This window comes from Lepeophtheirus salmonis, chromosome 3, assembly GCF_016086655.4.
Source record: "Lepeophtheirus salmonis chromosome 3, UVic_Lsal_1.4, whole genome shotgun sequence".
Taxonomy (NCBI): domain Eukaryota; kingdom Metazoa; phylum Arthropoda; class Copepoda; order Siphonostomatoida; family Caligidae; genus Lepeophtheirus; species Lepeophtheirus salmonis.
In genome coordinates, this window is record NC_052133.2 from 46,890,827 (window position 1) to 46,909,815 (window position 18,989).

General features: G+C 28.5%; 1 protein-coding gene across 2 annotated transcripts in view; it reads right to left on the reverse strand.

Annotated features, from left to right (window-relative positions):
• Window positions 1-587: 587 nt before the first annotated feature.
• The window catches only part of LOC121115226 (uncharacterized), a 439,152-nt gene continuing 420,750 nt past the window's right edge, over window positions 588-18,989 (reverse strand). The window contains exons 13-14 of one of the 2 annotated variants that reach the window (XM_071887446.1): window positions 11,872-11,936; window positions 588-833 (exon numbers count right to left, since the gene is read on the reverse strand). In XM_071887446.1, the coding sequence (XP_071743547.1) occupies window positions 11,901-11,936 (36 nt within the window). In that variant the 3' untranslated portion in view covers window positions 588-833; window positions 11,872-11,900. The remainder of the gene's footprint in view (window positions 834-11,871; window positions 11,937-18,989) is intronic. The other variant, XM_040709425.2, reaches the window with a different exon arrangement.

The window sequence follows — 18,989 nt, forward strand, 5'->3', positions numbered from 1 at the left end:
ATCAAAGGAAAGTTGACATAAATCATTGATTTGTTGACTGATTAATATACTCTATTTTTAGAGTTACAAAAAGGGGTATTTTTTAACTGTTTCACATATCTCCTATACACACTATCAAATAAAAATGAAATGGTATTTTATTGGATATCTGTTAGATACAACATAGATATTATTAATAATATTTAAAAAAAGAGAAAAAAGAATTGGCACTTTTTATAAAATAATTTAGTGAATTGAAAGAATCATTAACCAGTTGCCATTTAAAATCAACCCTTGACTTAAAATTGGTTTGATAAGGTGAGGGATTGTGGAAGGAGGGGGGGGGGGTAAAGTCATCTTCATTTGAAAAATATTACAAACTAATTTGGCCTCAAGAAATATGTACATTCATTCTAGCAAAGAAGAACACTATTTGATTTCTTTGGTTGGTATTTTTTCTAAAATCGGCAGTAAATTATTATAAAAAAGATACTTTAATTCCTAGGGTATTTAATTTTTAGGCAGTTTGAAAAGTACAATTTTGGCAGATATAATATTAATTTTATGTGAAATTATGCGTGCTTAATTTTTTTCTATCTTCGTTACTATTATGCTTGCGTTCCTTGTGCCTATCTATGTATTGATGAGCTAAAGGGCAGTGATTTAGCAAATAAAATTTGTGCCATATGTAGTTCTCTGATAGTAAATCTCTAAAGGTAGAGATTTCAAATCTAACAGTTTGTTGAGTTTGCATCTCGTTTAGCCACCGTTTTACATTTTGTATGGTCCTTAATGTATTTTCCATCAATTATATCCTCACTTGGTAAATCCGTTACTCGCATTTTTAAAGATACCTGGAAAGAAAGCAATTGAAAGATGAGTAAATAAAAGTCAATTTAGGAAATTAATTTAATATTTTCATATTTTAATTAGATGCAAATAAATAACAATACTATGGTAAATCCCCCATACTCAACTGAGGGTGTTTATGCACCCCAGAGACTAAATATCAATATGGTTATCAATTGTTGCTCCACCTTGTACAGACTGGGGACACATTACTTGCAGTAGAATCACTCCATTAGGAGATATCTTATTTTCAAAGGATCCAGAAAAGACAACTCAAACCGATTTGTGAAATATTTTAATACTATGTTTATTTTAATATTGAATTCAATATGTCCTCCTTCACAAGCAATAACAGCCTTAACACGCCGGCAAACAGATTGACATGTCGTACCACATTGTTAAGTCGGAACGAATCCAAATTTAGATGAAAGGTGTGGCAGACATTCTCATTCAAGAAGCTCCAAACTGCAAAGTCCAGGCTGTTGAGGTCAGAATTGAAAGGGGGCCTCATGGAGACAGGCCAACAGTCAGACATATTGTTGCAGCAGCATTTTTGGCCTGCATGGCTGTTAGGGACTGTACTAGACTAGTTTATCTACTGGGCAGCTCAGATAAAGATACCAACGATCTTTTGCAGCCATTTTGGCACTGACACAGGCGCGAAGGATATCGTGCATGTGTGACTTTTTTTTTATTTGCTGTGACATTTTTACAATTTGAGACATGGGGTAAAAATAAAATTATTTGTTTTTGTTTCAGCTGCCCCTGGGTTATATAATAAAACCTTGCATTTAAGAATAACAGAAATTAATCGTAAGGAAATGCTATGGATAGTTACGGGTTCCCACTCTCCTTGTAAATTCAGAGCTTATGATTAGATATGTGAAAAATATGAAAATCCCTGTAAACTTAAAAATAACATATAATGAGAGAATTGTATAAAAAGTATTGTAACTTTGAGGTACGACATATCTTCGGACATAGATAACTATTATCTGTCGTGCTCCTTGTTTTGAAATACGATTACATTCTCAAAATATGGTTGAATATACTAAAAGAAGTTATAAATATTTTGCTGTTGACCAGCATTTTTTAAATTTACACTCGCTGGGATTTTGACTCTATTCGCATATTTTCTATCTACCATATAATTTATGTATACAATTATTTAAAGATGGTATCCCATCAACTTCTAAGTTAAAGCAAATTCAAGAATTAATAATCGAGATTTCAAAGAATGTTTTTTACGCGATCTTATCTTCTATATACACCAACAATGAATATGAAAAAGGATATGGAACGGAAGTGGGAGGTGTCTTATTCTGTATAAAAAGTGTTTTTTATAACATTGTACTTATTGGTAAATTATCTATTACTCAGAGTCCCCAAAATTTAATATTATTTTCTACAATTTCTATATTAAAATAATGAATTTATAAGTATAAAATATGATATTAAATTTTTTGTTCACAAACGATTACCCTAGGCAAATAAAGTTTTATATTTTAAACTTTAATTAGTTTAAGTATTTTTTATAAAAATAAAATGTATTTAACTACAAGATAAATAATTGAACAATTTATTAATTACATCATTTAAATTTTGTCTCTTTATTTTTATTATTAATCCATTTTACACTTTTAAACATAAATTAAAATGCTATAAATACTTTTATGAATAAAAGACAATGAGAAAAACATATTTTTACTTTAAAATAATCTTTCAACATGATATAATTAGTTATTTTCTTAGTAAAAAATAAATTTATAATTTGTAAAATAATTTATGAAGCTTAATGAGAGTTTTGGGAATTTTATAAGCACCCTTCAGTTTTTGATGGCATTTTTGTTTGTATTATCTAAAATAATTGCAACAATTAAATTATTTTGTAATTATTTTAAAAATCAGAAAAAAACGACTCTTAACCAAAATAGTTGATCAAATATTAATTTGATTAAAAGCCTGGATTAAAAGTTGCTTAATTTACGAATAAATTATAAACAAGGGATTATCAAGATTAATAAAGAACTACATATAAGCTAATACAATGTTTCAGGACCATATTCAAAAGTATTGACGATAACATGTAGATTCAAAATAATAATAATAAACATTTTATAAATCTTGGTTTGTATAATATCCCAGTTTACTAATAGTAGATTAAAAAAGTACTCATATTTTTTTACTAACAATTACATTTGGCAAATAAAGTTTGATACTGTAAAAATATCCATTTTAATGTTGGTTTAGCAATAACGTTAGGATTTGAAGAAAAAGTAAGAGATAATTAAATTCATAGTAATTTATATATACATATACATACATTATAGTATATTTATACTTAATGGAGACTAAAAGATGGAGTAAATCAAATTGATTACTCAAAATGTATATTCATCTTATGAAAAATAACTCATTATTGTAAAAAAGTAGATTTTTTCTTACATAGTATATAAAATGACTACAAAGCAATTTCTGTAAGATTTGTTTTCAATTATATCAAGGATATATAAGGATATTCATTTTGTACCTATTACCAACAGCAATAATCCCTGTTATTGCAGAAATTTTGATTATTTTACTTATATCTATTTTTTATTTGAACGATAATGTTTGTGCTGCAATGTCCTTGAATGATATCTATGCAAACAGATGCAAAATTATTATGATTTATGAGTATATTTAAAATATTAATTTTTTTAAATGACGAATAGTCTTAAGTAAATTCAAAGCGTCTTTTGGATACAACACATCAATCATAATTTAAAAAATATATTTATTTACAAGATAATTTTTGAATATATTTTTTTTTGTATTTGACCGAGCAGAAAATACATGATACAATATACAAAAAATTAAGCACTGTATTGCCGCAGGTAATGATTTGAAAAAAAATCATTTGTGTAATAATTCGTACAATCATTATTTAAAAATTGTGCAACTATTTTCCGATTCATTATCTTTGAAATATAAATTAAATTATAATTTATCTTTTTATGTAATTGTATTTCCAGAGAATTGCAAAGTATTTGCAAAGTAAAAGTACAAAATTGTTAATAAAGAATTTTCAATATTTAAATCTAAAGTTGATTCAACAAGTATTTTTACATATTTCATAACCTACTGACCGCTGATTATTAGAGACACTTTGAGTGTGGAAATACTTATATAATTTAATTTTTGTACAAAAATAGTAATTATCCATAATATTTTAATTGAAAAGATGCCAGGATGTTCTCAATAATTATTTTCTAAAAAAATGTATCGATCTTTAAAATAATAAGTATGACTTTGGATCTGATTTGGGAGATAATTTTCCGTGACAGATTTTCAAAGTGCTTGTGAACGAAAGTGATAGTACAATAGAGCTTTTCGTTATTAAAACGAGTCTTTAAAGGACCTCATCAATATTTATAGTAATCAGCATAGGTGAAGCTGGTGGTATGTTGAGAAAACAGTATCGAAAATTAACTTGGTCGAGCTGATAATTTGAAGAATGTTTGGAAAAAAAGCAACATGGCTATCACGACGTATTATTAAATTAGCTGCAAGTAGCTATGAGACGAAGGGATTTAAACAGAAACGCCTCACCGTATCTAGCAACTACAAAATTAGGTACTCTCTTTCAATAGAGAAGATTGATAACTATTAGCTCAAAATTGCAATATGTAATATTAAAATTTGTAACAGATAATAACACAATTAGTAGTAACAGGCATTGTCCTGAGTTATTAGTCTCTAGAACCCCCCCAAGTTATTCCTTAAGCTTTATTAACACATTAAAAATGAGTCCTTATCTCATATTTCATAGTATAGAGTTTATGAGTTGGCAGAAACACCTGCAAAATATTCATCATTTTTACATACAGTTTTTAGAGGTCTCTATGCATATACTCCATTTGTTTGGTTTATTATAAGTTGCATGCTTGATTGTATTGTCATTTCCAGAGGTGTATTACATTTCTCCTAGAATGCAGGAGCTGATTTTTCCGATTGTAAATATATACAGACGACTTAATTTTAGAAAGCTGTTATCAATAGAATTTAAATCTTAAAAACAGGATATATAAATAATAAGTATTAAATAGTGTGTGTATCTATGAAAGACGGAGAGTAACACTGAGGGTTTGCTTGGGATTTATAAATGTAAGTCCTTGTTGTACAAGGAGTAGAAATGAGTATTGACATTGGAGTAATTCTTGCTTAAATCTGAGCACTTTGAATTTTAAAAATCAGCCAGATATACTTTATTCAATAACAATATAACTTCAACAAAATTAATACTATTAATAGATGTGTGTCTGAGCTCTCTTAATCATTAATGTAACTACCCTTAGCGGCAATAATGGCTTTCAGGCGGCATCAGAAGACCTGGCACCCACTCCAGATGTAATCTTATGTCATGGCATCCCAGTGCTGGTTGACAGCGGCTTTGATGGCCTTCGTGGATGAAGAATTCTGCAGGACTTCCCCATGATATGTACCCAAAAGGTGTAGTCGTGGGGGTTGGAATCAGGGATATAGGGGGCCAAAAGTGTCAAAAAAGAATTCGAAAGAACTCAAAATTCTCATTCAAAAGACTCTTACAACGAAGGGGATGGGTGTCTTTCTTTGCTGGTATCAAAAGTGGCCTCTCCACTCTTACAAGGCTCTTTCCACCCATTTTTTTGATAGCACTTTAGACAATCTGGTGTGAAAGATACAAATCTCTTCTATGGGCCCTCATTGGCTTGACTGAGTTGGCCAGAGCTGTTTTCTTTAACTCCTCTAGTTCAAGTTTGGCCTTTTTTATACTCCTTTTCCCCTCCACCGTTCCAGACTTGTTGGCGTTGTAAACGGAGGTCCTGGAGAGTCTTAACTGCTTGGAATCAAGTGTCCTTTTGTCGACTTGTTAAATAAGCGAGAGAGCTTTGACTGGTTTTGTTTTTTATCAATTTGTTTATGCACTAAAAAACCAAATATGAATTAATTTCAATCACTCAAATTTATTTTATTATTGAATTAGTAAGTGTTCAGATTTGACTGTACCACCCGGTATACAGAGTGGAATTTGTGTTAATTTATTCCCTCTTACGGTTGCTTGCAGCTGATCTAATAAAAAGGCAATACCATTTAAGCTGTTTTTCTCCTAAATATTATTTGTAAAGTGAGTATCAACTCGTTCATTTTCGATTAATTTAATTTTAAGAAACCGGCTGGACATTTTTTATTAATCACTGATTATTTCTTAAATCAAGCATCTACACTCAAAAATTACTTACGGAAAGTATACATACAGACAAATTTTTGCTTTCACTAATATATATGATTTATAAGGAAATGAGACTACAAAAAAGTTATTGTATTTTATTTTCTAGACAAATATATTTAATAAAAAGGAAAAAATGTGAGAACAACTCTTTGGAGTTAAAAAAAGGCAAAATAATAAAAAGTAAAGCACCTTCATATATATATATAATACATCCTTACAGCCCATCTAAGGAGTCCATATATTTTTTTATTTTATTTTTATGATTAAGATATTCCTTCAAAAAAATATTTTTTTACTCGAGTATTTCATGCTTTCACAAAAAAAAGAAAGATATTTTTATTATTTTTTTTGTATCCTACATCAAATGATAAAAAATGAAAAGGATCCATTTTAATGTACATTGTATATATGATGTACGCTTACCTATATATGTACCTGCATATCCTCATAGATTGAAAGGATGTGAGATAGAGATGTTATATATATGCCTTTTAAAAGAATACAGCTGCTATATACTATGGAGCATTTTTTTGTGATGTAATCGGTTCTATTATTAACCTCCCCCTCCCCCCTGGAAAGATAAAATCTTTCCAAGACCCTCTTCCGTTATTTTAAAGGATTTTTTTTTCATTAATGTTTATCCCAGTGGCTAACAAATCCGTGTTTATATGACGGTATAACTCGACGATTTCTATTATTTTATCCACATTTTCTACAATTGGCCTTCCGGAGCATGGTGTATTATCGACATCAAAATTAACAGGACTGAATCTAAAAAACCAAAACACAACGTGATTAACTGTTACAATATCAGGAATATTTAATATTTGAGTAAATTACGCAAGGGAACAATCACAGGGTAAAAATTTCCACTCTTGATTAAAGCCAAATATAGAATTTATCTTTTAGCGACGAATCCAAAACTTATCTCAGTTTCTGGATTTTCATTATCTACATACATCTAACGATTTTTGTTTCATATTGTATTTTTTAAGTGTGTCCTATTTTTATAGAGGTTTTCTAGTTAACAGAAAAGTTTATCTTCATTATTTTTACAATTTTGAGTGTCTTATCATAACAAAGTAGGAATGATTAAAAAATGCAAAATTCAACAAAACCTTTGATATGCATATTACTATAAAAGGTTTATCTAATATTTTACTAAACAATAAACTATGATATTTATCCTTAGCACTTTGAATGATGAATACGCTATATCTGTTTAAAGAAGAGTCTTGTTTTTCACCATTTTTTAGCCTAATAATGAAAATATGTCGATTTCAGAGCCAAATATAAAATCAATTATATTAATTTTACATAGGAAGCATTAATTGTCCTCCTTATTTAATAATTTTCTTAACAATGAAAAATAATTCTATACAATAATAGTCCCAAATTACTATAATTCCAATTTTTATATAACTTAAAGATTCAAATAAAAACTCAGATCAGTTTAGAATTATACGCTTAAAGATTTATTACATCATTGGCTTCAATTTATTGGTAGAAATTTTGTGTATCCCATTCTTAAAGACTATATTTTCAAAATTATGGGATGATTGAATATACATTAGAACTTTAGTAAATGTTTAGTATTTTTTAAATGATTGTTCCAATATGTCACCTTTTAAATAAAATTTGAAAAATTTTCAATCTTCTATTGTGACAATCAACTTTATCTTCTTTAAGTCCAATTTGCAAAACTTTCAAAACTTTAATAAAAATAATTTGACCATAGAAATTGACGATAACTCGTCTTAAGATGGAAATATAAACAATCTAACTGGCTTTTGTATTGGTAGACTACATAAACTCATAGACAGATAGATGCTCTACATCAATATAAAAACAATCATTAACAAAATCAAGAAAATACATCCAAATATTTCATGGCTTTATTTTGCAAAATTTTAGAGTGTTTTTTTCAAATTTTTGACATGAGTTAAGATAGAATTTTATAAATAGTTTAGTACCTTTTATAAGATTCAAATGACACAAATAAAGTAATTTCTTAAAATATTACAACTAAATTAATCCCTCAATAAAATATATCACGTTGACTCTCAAATAATGAATTTTATCATGTTTTTAATTTGAGTTTGAATGTATTTTTATATTTTGTCTATTTAACATCATGCCAATAATAATGTTGAAGATTTAATGCCGATCAAATGATCTCCTATATTTGATGTCCCAAATTACGTTCGTCATTTTTTTTTTTTTAATTTCAAAATTCTTACCGCAGAGTAAGGTGGTTGGAATAAATATACTCCAAGAAAATATGAGACAAAACGATTGAAATAATAATAATAAAAAAAATGTATTTAAATATTATTTCCTCATCCTCCATATAAAAAATTAACAGGAATGATACTTCTGTTGATATCGTGGAGAATAAAACTATTATGTTTCTCTACAAAATCCCATCCCGAATAAAAACGCTATTCAAAAGGTAAACTTCAAGTAGTAGATAATTTTAAAACTATCAGAATTTAAGGTGAGAATATTTGTTTATTGATATGTTTGTCACATCATTTTTTGACATAAAATAATCATCAAATAGTGGAAGGAGAAAAAAATAGAACATTAGTGAAGACTCTTTGCTATAAGAATCGGGGGAAGTACTCCATCATTTATTTATGATTTTTTTTTCTCATTCCATTGTTTGATTACTTGGAGTAAAATAAAATCATTGATAGGCAGATATGCCTAGCATACTACCTAAAGAACCATGACATTATACATCTCTAAGTTATTAAACTATCCCCCCTCCCACACTCTCATTTTCTATGAAGAAAGTATTTACCTCAAGCCAAAATCCAAAAGTATATACATACAAAAGAATACGGGACTCTTATGTCAAGAGAGTGTCAGAAAAATAGTTATAAATGTTTTACGACAGCATGGTGCAGTATGTGTTAACGGTCCCATCTTTATGCAAAAATGAGAACAAAGAATCTACAATCAACATCGAAACAAAATAGTTTAGATCATGACCAGAAGTGGAGGAGTTATAAAGCTTCCTCATAATCTTCGTATAGATTTTGCTCGCTATTTAGGGAAATCTAATATTCATTCCATTAAAACGTAGTGTATTTCTCCAGTTTATATATCTTTATCAGTTAATTAACCACCAACAGTAGACGAGTGGCATTTTTAGCACAGCTAATGCCATGATTAAATTAAGAACAACCCTAAAATTAGCTGTTTGTATTTGCCTACAAAATAAATATAATATCTTCTTTTAATTTGGAATATTCCAAATATTTTTTGATATTATTAGTTGCAAGACAGTTTTGGGATAAACGAGCTTAGGGCTATGATGAAATGAGCTGTCTCCTTTTCTTTCTTTCCTTTTTGAGACACTGAGTATTTTTTTTTGGAAAAAAAAAAAAAAAAAAATAGAAAGTATTTTTTTCATAAGTTGATTTGCTTAAAATAAATCAAAAAAAATGAAACTTTTTTAGGGGAAAAAAATTTCAAACTTTCCTTTTTTGAATTCAGAAAACTAACAAATGAGGGGGAAAAAATGACAATGAATGAGTTGTAGATAAATTAAAGTAAAAAAATAAATCTGGGTCGTACATAATTCAGATTTATTATAATTGATTTCACCAAAAAGTTAACAAATTATGAACGTTAAAAATTAAAAAAGATTATAAAGAATCAATTTTAGTTAATAAATGAAAATGAAATAGCCACCAACTCAAACCATAATCATGTGGATACCCCTAAAAGTGCATGTGAACTCCCCTTAACGAATTTTTTTTTTAACATTTTCAGTCAAAACAGTATCGAAAATTAAATATAACATAATTTATTCATCACTAACATATGAATGAAGTCAATAATATTTTGTCAAACTTATTTGTTTACTTAAACAGATTCAGCTATTGATACATACGTCTGTATATCCTAAGCATTTTTTTATATGTGAGGTTTTTTTTTTTATATTCCTTTTATTGGTGAGATTGAGCTGCACTGATTAAATATCAGTAAACAGTATAGTATTACATTTATTTGTGTGAAATCTATATATAAAGTATATTTCTTTCTCTAAGAATGATCGGGGAACGAACCTTGAGTTCAAGAAGAATAATTTCTCCCGTAAGCGTTGTAACATTGAGCTATGTCTATTCTATGTAAGTTTTTATTGTTGTTAGGAAACTGAAAAAAACTGATTATTTTTAATTCATACTTTGAAAATCCAAGTATAATGTGTAGTTACGAGTGTTTGTGCTCTTGAATAACGCAGAGTAACGCTGATGTTTTCTTGGAGCGTTATAAAAGGAATTGAGTATCCAAAACAGAGTAAGAATAGTCTCTTTCCTTGCTTCGTACGAAGTAGGATTTGTAAAAAAAAATCCTTCATTTGAAAACATTCTATAGATAATTTAATGAAACTCATGAGTGTGAAGCTGATCTCCTCCAAACATTCTTTAAATTTTCAGGGTTAATTTTAACTTGTTTTTTTTAATACCGTAAATTCTTAAGATTTACAACGACCTATAAATTTATATTCTATTTAAATAATAATAGTATCTTATATATTGTTGTAAAAAATATGACATTTTACTAGCGCAATACTTTTGTAATTATAACCTCAACAGTTTTTTTCAATCTTTCAACAGCTAATTGCATTATTCTTTCATTTCTGTGGAGGGATCATCTCACTATATTGTCAGTGATCTCATGGATTCGGGAGATTAACCTTGAGAAATTATAAGGTAAGCATAAGTATAAATACTGTTGTACTCAAAAAGTAATTGAGTATCTTTAACAGAGTAATTCCAGGCTATTTCCTTTCTTGGTACAAAGTGTGAAATGTGTATATTTCTTTCATCTTAAAGAATGGGGTGGGGGTGGGGGTTAATTCATTAAGGTCAAAAACGAATTTTACATACTGTAACTTTTAATTTTTTTTTTTTTTTTTTGATAAATAAACAAGACAAGATCAAAATTAACAGGTCAACCTAAATACAAGTTTAGAAGAAGTTGACCCTTTTAGTGACTTAATATATGACCTCAAAACTGTACATTAAAACATAAAATGTTTAATAAGTTATCTTTCAGCATAAAATTGCGTTCATGATCACTACATTCCTAAGTTTCTTATTATTAATTTGAAAATTGATTAGAAAAATACACATTCATGGTGGAAAAAGTAATTTTGGGATGTAATTTGTGGCTGGATTTTCCGAAGTGTTTAAAAGATCCTTTTACGTCCAAAGATTTGGACTAAAAAAGAATATGATTTAAATCCCCCCCCCCTACTTCTACTTGCTTTGGGCTATTTTATTGAAATGTCATGACAGATAAGGAACTCTCAAAAATTCATAAAACTGCTCAGCTTATAATATTGATTGTCGCTTTTTTACATACCAAAAATGTTTACTATTTACAAACCTATATCAATATATTTTATTTAGATTGCAAATAAAAAACTAACAAATAAAAATACACAAAAAAGTGAATTCAAGAAGCATGAAAAAAAATGAGAGATAAAAAAAGCAAACAAAACATGCTACTATCAAGTGATGAAATTTTTCAACTTTTAAAAATAGTTAATTATTTTAAAAATATATATTATGTATATACCTATTTCGACATTAACAAATTATATAAATTACATAATGTTACTTTCTAAATTGTCAGTGCACATTTAAAAGACGTACAAAATATAAAATAAAGATAATTGAACATTAAACATTGAAGAATAAATGAATATAAATTATAAAAGTGTATGAAAAGCGTTAATTTATGTGAATTTTTTTCTTAACATATGGTTTTACCTTTAATTCTTTGTTTTATATGAATGTACTTAATGTGGAACGCCTTCATTTTTTTTAATTGAAACCTGAAAGGTTAAAAAAAAAATGGTGTTGTTATATATTATTGTAGGTATTGCTTCAAATACCAGTATTAAAATGTAAATATTTTATAAGTGTGTTTTTTTTGTGAAACGAGTGGCTAATTATTTTTGTTTAAAAAGTATATGCTTTGAACTGGTTCCAGGACCAATCGATTCTTAATATGGGCCTTAAAATTGATCTCGTTCTATACTGTCAAGTCCTAATCCTTGCCAGTGATCCTTTATTTAAAGCTTCTTTTTAATAACGTGGATAAAAAGAAAACCCCAAAGAAAGAACTTATTTTACTACAGTATTAATAGGTAAACGACTTGATTAATTTAAATTATATTTCTTTTTTTAAATTATTCGATCAATTCAAATACAAAAAATGTTTTTATAAATAAATTATCATCGAGAAAAAATGCATGTTTATTTCAATATAAACATGACATTAACTTGAGCTATGAATTATAATTTGTTATTTTTAAAGTAAAAATTGTATAAAATAGACGTTATTTTATGCAAATTTTGTAAAAAAAAAATTATGATACAATTTTGTAGCTAATATTCTACAGCTCAGTCCTTAAAATGAAAAAAAAAGACTCCCAGAAACCAAAAGGAAAATAGAAGAACGACTTTCAATCAAAAAGATAATTAAATTCACTAAATCTTGATGAAAAATACCTAAATATACGAATGCGTCCTAAAAAATGCACTTTTGTTAAAAATAAGTAATTGTATATAATCTGATTGAATGTTTGTAGGAGTATATTGAAAAGTATAGGCGATAAAAATTTTAATTTAAAGGAATGAGGAGCATTTTTATAAATTTAGGTGTGTAGAATATTCCAGTTCCCTAACGGAAAGGTAATTGCAAACAAATTTGGATCATACATTCAAATTTTTTTATAGCTTATATGAATCAAATATAAATTATACAACATTGATTCCTAGTTGCATACTAAAAACCTGGCCCAAATATAATTAACTAAATATATAACCTATTAGCTTAACTAATAAGAAACCATATCCTTTATACAATTATTCAGTTTTTTGTCGTTTAAATTTATCCATAAACATTATGCTTAAAAAAATCATCAGTAATTCGTTTTAATGGTTTTAAATATACAAGTATTATGTTTGAATTAGATTTTGATTTAGTCAAAAAAAAATTCCCCTCCTCACTCAGGTAATTGATCCTTTAAAAATTTTAAATTAAGGTTTATTAAAAAGAAATCAATCATTTTTAATGTTTTTTTTTTAATTTCATTAATGTTTTTGTTTTTTTATTTAATTAATATTTATTTTCATTGGTAATCAAAATAGTGTTTAAATGACTCCAAAACTTGCAATATTTTATTCACATTAGTTTTCCAGAATCTGGTGCATCTTTGGCATCAGAATTACCCAAAAAGAATAAACAAACCTAAAATTGCGCGTAATTGACTGTTACAGTATCAGGATCATAAAAAATATTCACTTTTTTAAACGCCAGGCTTACTTGTAGTCTGAATCGAGAAAAAATGTAAAATATGGTCTCTTATCTCAATGCTCCTGTCCATCTTTTAAGGACTCAAACAATAATGAGACAAAAAATCACAATATTTTTAAAACAGTTTGTTTCCATCTAGCTTTTTCCATTGTACTTACTCAACGGAAAATACACATTACTAAATCCTTTTTCTTATTAATAAAAGGATTTCTTTTTAATACATCTATTATTAAACTGTTCTCCGGAAAATATAACTTTTACAAGCAAAATATAATAAAGTACCTTAGTTGACTAATATAATTAGTTGTAGAAAAAGGGTAAGTATATTTCATACAAACAAGCATTTTGCCATTATTCTTAATTAAGGCCCAATATATATATATGTATTTTTTTTATAAACATCTAATCCTTGATGGTCGAGATAAATTAATGGCGTTACTGGCTAATATCTCTGATAAAAATGCCATTTAGCAAAGATTGTTCTTTGTGACTTCTTCTTATGCGTCCGATTTTGACACGCACTTAAGATGTAGGACGGGACCGGATAGAAAATCAAAATTTTGCAACCAATACATAACTAGGTTATGCTAAGACAATAGTATTTTTTTTTTCAATTCAACTTATTGTAATTTTGCTAAAGAACAGTTGCAATAACCTGTTGTAAAACAGGTTTGCTTTCACTATAAATTTCACACAATATATATGGATCTTTGACTGGGTTGCAAGAAATCTTTTTTATTACGATATCCCGGATATTATCAAACTGAAATTTAAGTACAAACAATCATGTATTAAAATTTCATAATTTATTCTGATAAATTCTTTGGAGTCGCCACAAATTGCATTTAAAGTAAAATAAATTTATAATAATACTTAAATCATAAGGAATTGGTGTATATTTTATTTTAAAGTTTATATCGGGATAAATTATGTATCATAAATTTACTGAAGATTTTAAATTATAGTTAACGTTCTTGGGTGTCTCAGGGCATCATATAAATCTGAATATAACGCCTATATTTGACTGAAATACGTATATATAAAATTTATCTCTTCGCTAGTGGGAATGCAAACATGTGCAGTAAAGGAAAATCTTCAATGACGTTAGTGTATTTTTTTTTCTAGGATTGTATATTAAACTTTTTTGTTGACACTGAGAGGTGTTATATAAAAGCTTTATCAAGCAATATGACCTTGATTCTGGACTTAAAGCTGGCGCCTTCTTGATATTTTCTTCAAGTTAGTATGTCCATTCATTATCAATGACAGCTTTAAGGGAGTCCACATTGAGGTTGGGCTCGCGTTGGTCTTTCTCTCAATAGTGCCCCACTCGAAATGGTCGAGGGAATTGAGGTCTGGGGAACTGGAAGGATTTGTACCTTTCGAGTCTCTTCTGCTTTAAACTTTTGATGAGGCGGTGCCTTGCTCTTCGGACATAGAAATCAAGGACCAAATCTTCATGAATAGCCACCTTGGTATCAACGCTGAAGTCATTGTCTAGTCTCTTTATTCCTATCGTTAGGTCGGAATCTACCTTAACCTTTAGCTTTTCATTGTAGCCACAACATTCCGGAGACCTCTTGGTACCCAAATCGGGATTTCTAGCTTGTTGGATACTGAGGACTGCGCTGACATTGACGCCAACAATCTTAACGATGTCATTTTTGCTTACTTGGTCATCAAGAAAATCATGTCACCTTTGATGTTGGGTTGTTGCTTCTTCATATTATGTCGTAGTGAGATGTTTAGCACACAAAATCAAAAATCTTTGAACGGAAACAGTTACAAAACATTTTTCTTAACCAGATGAGTCGTTTGTGCACATGATTTAAAAAAATTAACCGCTCATTTTTTAATTCTCAATCTGTATATAATTTTCATTGATTCGTTCAAAATTGTTTTTTGCATTAATTCACCACATATATATATTTAAAGTTTTTTTTTTAAATCATAGCACGACGTTACTCCGCTATCACAAAAATATATACTGTCATCGGTTGATAGTTGTCAATTTTTCTATCCCCCCATCCCTTTAATCAGTGTTCTCAACGTTGATCCCAATTCGATCAACCATTTGATCATGTGAAGTGAACCATTCCCAATGTTTATCTTTAATAATAAATCAAAGTTTATCTCTATGTATGAATGTATCTTATATTATATATATATATACTGTATGTTGTATTAATGATATCTTGAAAGCATTTCACATGAATTATCGAGTGTTTATACAGAATTCCAGGTATAAGATACATGGAACATCCTATAATATTTGTCTTTGATGTAGATCAATATTCAAATATATTTACAGTGTTTGTTTAAAGTAATATAAAATATGAAACGATATTATATAAATATGAATAAAATCTGGCAGGCGTTTACTTTAACATACATTAAAAAAAAAAAAAAATATGGAAAATGGTAGTACTTCATATAAAATTTGAAAAAAAAAAACTAAATGAATTTAGAATAAGTTTAACAACAAACTTAAGTACATTCTGGCTCATCAAATTATATTTTAAAATATTATCAAGTTTCTATTTTTAGTGTTGGGGCAGAACTTATTTATTTGGTACATTGCAGTCATGTAAAGAAAGAAACTAATTTGAGTGGCGTCATCAATGATCAAACTTTATTATTTTCAAGGCTAAACTGTACTGAATCGAGACGGAATAGGACAGGACTGTAGTCTTCAAGTCCTACTCAAGGACCAACACAACAGTAGTAATTATTATTTTTTTTATTCTTGAAGTATTGAGTAACTACTTCTGAGTGTGCTCATGAAAACGGAAAATAATAGCGATGATTGTTTTTAATTTTCCTTTAATTCGTCAGATGGATTTGCACTGAGTAAGTATACGAAAACATTATAGCATTAAAAAAAATATTAAGAAAGTTTATAATAATGATAATTAATCTTGCACTAGACCACCGTAGGAAGAAAAAAATGGGTTTCAAGCGACGGAAGAGTTTATTCCAATTGTTTTGGATATTGTCATCAGAAATATCCATTAAAGAGTCGTTTAAGGTGCGAATATTTAGATGTCAGACTTTACAGGACTGGAATTGCACGATGAATATATAATCCAGGAGATTTAGATCTGTTTATTGAGAAGACCAAGTTATTTTTTCCACAAATCACAACGGTATCCCAATAATTATTGGAAAATCTTATTTTGTTGACAAGGGGCTTTATCCTGGTGAAAGACAGATCTAATCCCCCATATTCCATAGGAGCCATATTTTGCCGCAGTAACTGCTTTTGAAGACATTTCCTTGTCAAGCTATATTGCAATGTTTCAAAAAATTGTAAATGTTTCTTAAATTGGTCGAATGGAGTAGTACTAATTAGGTATAAGTAAACATTATAGTAGTACAATTGCTCTATCTGACAAAGGAATCTTATTTTAAGTCCATATAGATAATACATATTTCCTTCTCTAGGAACGACCGGGGCGCTAACTTACTCACATTGAGTTGAAGAGATTAATTTCTCCCCAACGTGTTGTCCATAAAGCTACGTAGTTCCATTGATCTTTTCCGGAGTTATCTCCTATATATTTTAGACAAAGTTTGTTTGTTCATCGACACCTATTAAATATAGAAAATGCCAAATACTACCGCTAGTTGAATAATAATCAGAATAGATAAATTGCCTAACTTCTACTAACTAATTTTGTGCATTTTTATGTTAATTGTATGAGAAAAGGTTGTGAGATATGATAAAAGAAGCATCAAAATAGACATTCAAACATATTTCCATATTTTCTACTATAGGTAGAAAATATGAAGCGACTTTTTTGAATGTAATAATTTTTTATTACATAATTTACAAATCTATAATTTTTCATGACGTGTTTTCTTTTTCATTGATAACATTACGTACACATTAAAAATTTATTTTATTGAGGATTCATTATAAATTCACAGTTTTTACAGCATCTATTTTCGTTTTTTAATACATATTTTCTTGTCTTGAATTTTATTCTTGCCCTAGATTGTTTTTTTTTATTTTTGTGATTCAAAACGAGGAGATGATAAAAAATCAATAACAACATGTATTATATATTTGTAGTGTTTTATATACGTAGGGGGACCGGGGACGGTTCAAAACAGGGCAATTGCTTTAGTTACTGTGACTCACATATGCCATTCCTAGCCTCCTCAAAGTTGGGCCCAATGCGTTGGACCATTGTTGTTCAGAAAACCATAATTCCACTCATAGTGGCTTGATATCAACAAAAATTACGCCAAAAGATGCACAAGAACCAAAACTTTAATAATATTGAATCATAATCTAATTTTTTTATTTAAAAGTTTGAGGCTCTGGTGAAGCCTTCAAAATGACGCCCCTGTCAAATAACAAAAATCGATTTTTGTTTTGGTAAAACAGTAACATTGACGAGTTACAATTTCAACAGTGGGTATTAATTTATAGATGTTAATTAACTTCTACAGTATTACCAATAGAAGACTTTGTTGAGCGTTTCATTGAAAAAGCAGTCAAACAAGCCAAACACGACTTTCGTGCAAAGGCTTAAAGTAATTTCTTAACAAAAAATACAGAAAAAATTACGGAAGAAGAAGTTGCAGTAATTGATTACTTTTCAGAAAATTACAGTTTCATTGTCTTGAAATTCCGTTCAGGTATTTCATCGGAATAAAGCAAAATCAACAATAAAATCTTGGTTATACTATTATAAAAATAATAGAAGGCTATGCCACACATCTGATAACAAACAAGACGATGTACATTTATACAAGAAACGACTTGTAAATCATTTAAAGGAAAGATTTCGTGATATTAAAAAATAGAATAATTTTCTCATAGGTGCGCAAACCTTTTTGAACCTCATGTTTCACAAAAAGTGGATATTCAATTATCTGCTGAGTTGCATTTTTGTGCCCCAGGCATGGCTAAGGAACCTTTAGATGGTGTAGGTGACACTATTAAAAGAGAAACAATGAACTACTACATCCTTACAGATTAAAAAGCCGATTGATTTATTAGAATATACAAGGGACAATATGAAAAATATGTAGATGCATTTTTCCACCGAAGAAGATTATCAAAAGGAAAAGACTATTTTCTAAAAAAGGTGAAGTTTTGCAAAAATCATCTATGGTACACAAAAACTTTATTCATTTATTCTTGGATTGGACGGATCACTAGGACTACGCACGTACAATGAATCAGGGAAGTCAAAAGTTGAATCGATTACACAATTTAAGTTAAAAATGAAAATATAACATCATTTCATTTTATTGTTATATAATCAAATATCGAAACTTTCAATTATACTTAACTTTTTTTATTCATCAACAGAAAATATTTATATTATATAAAATAAAGTTTCAATATAGAAAAATAATTCTATAAAATCAGCTCTTGATAATCTAATTAATGCGCTTGTTAGAAATTATCCCTATAAGATACTCCTCTGAATTTTGGTTTTGCTTGAAAACATGCTGATACATGTTCTACCAAAATTAAAACAAAATCGGTTTTGCTGCTTGTCAGGAGTACCATTTTGAAGGCTGCATAGAGCACCAAACGTTTATTTTT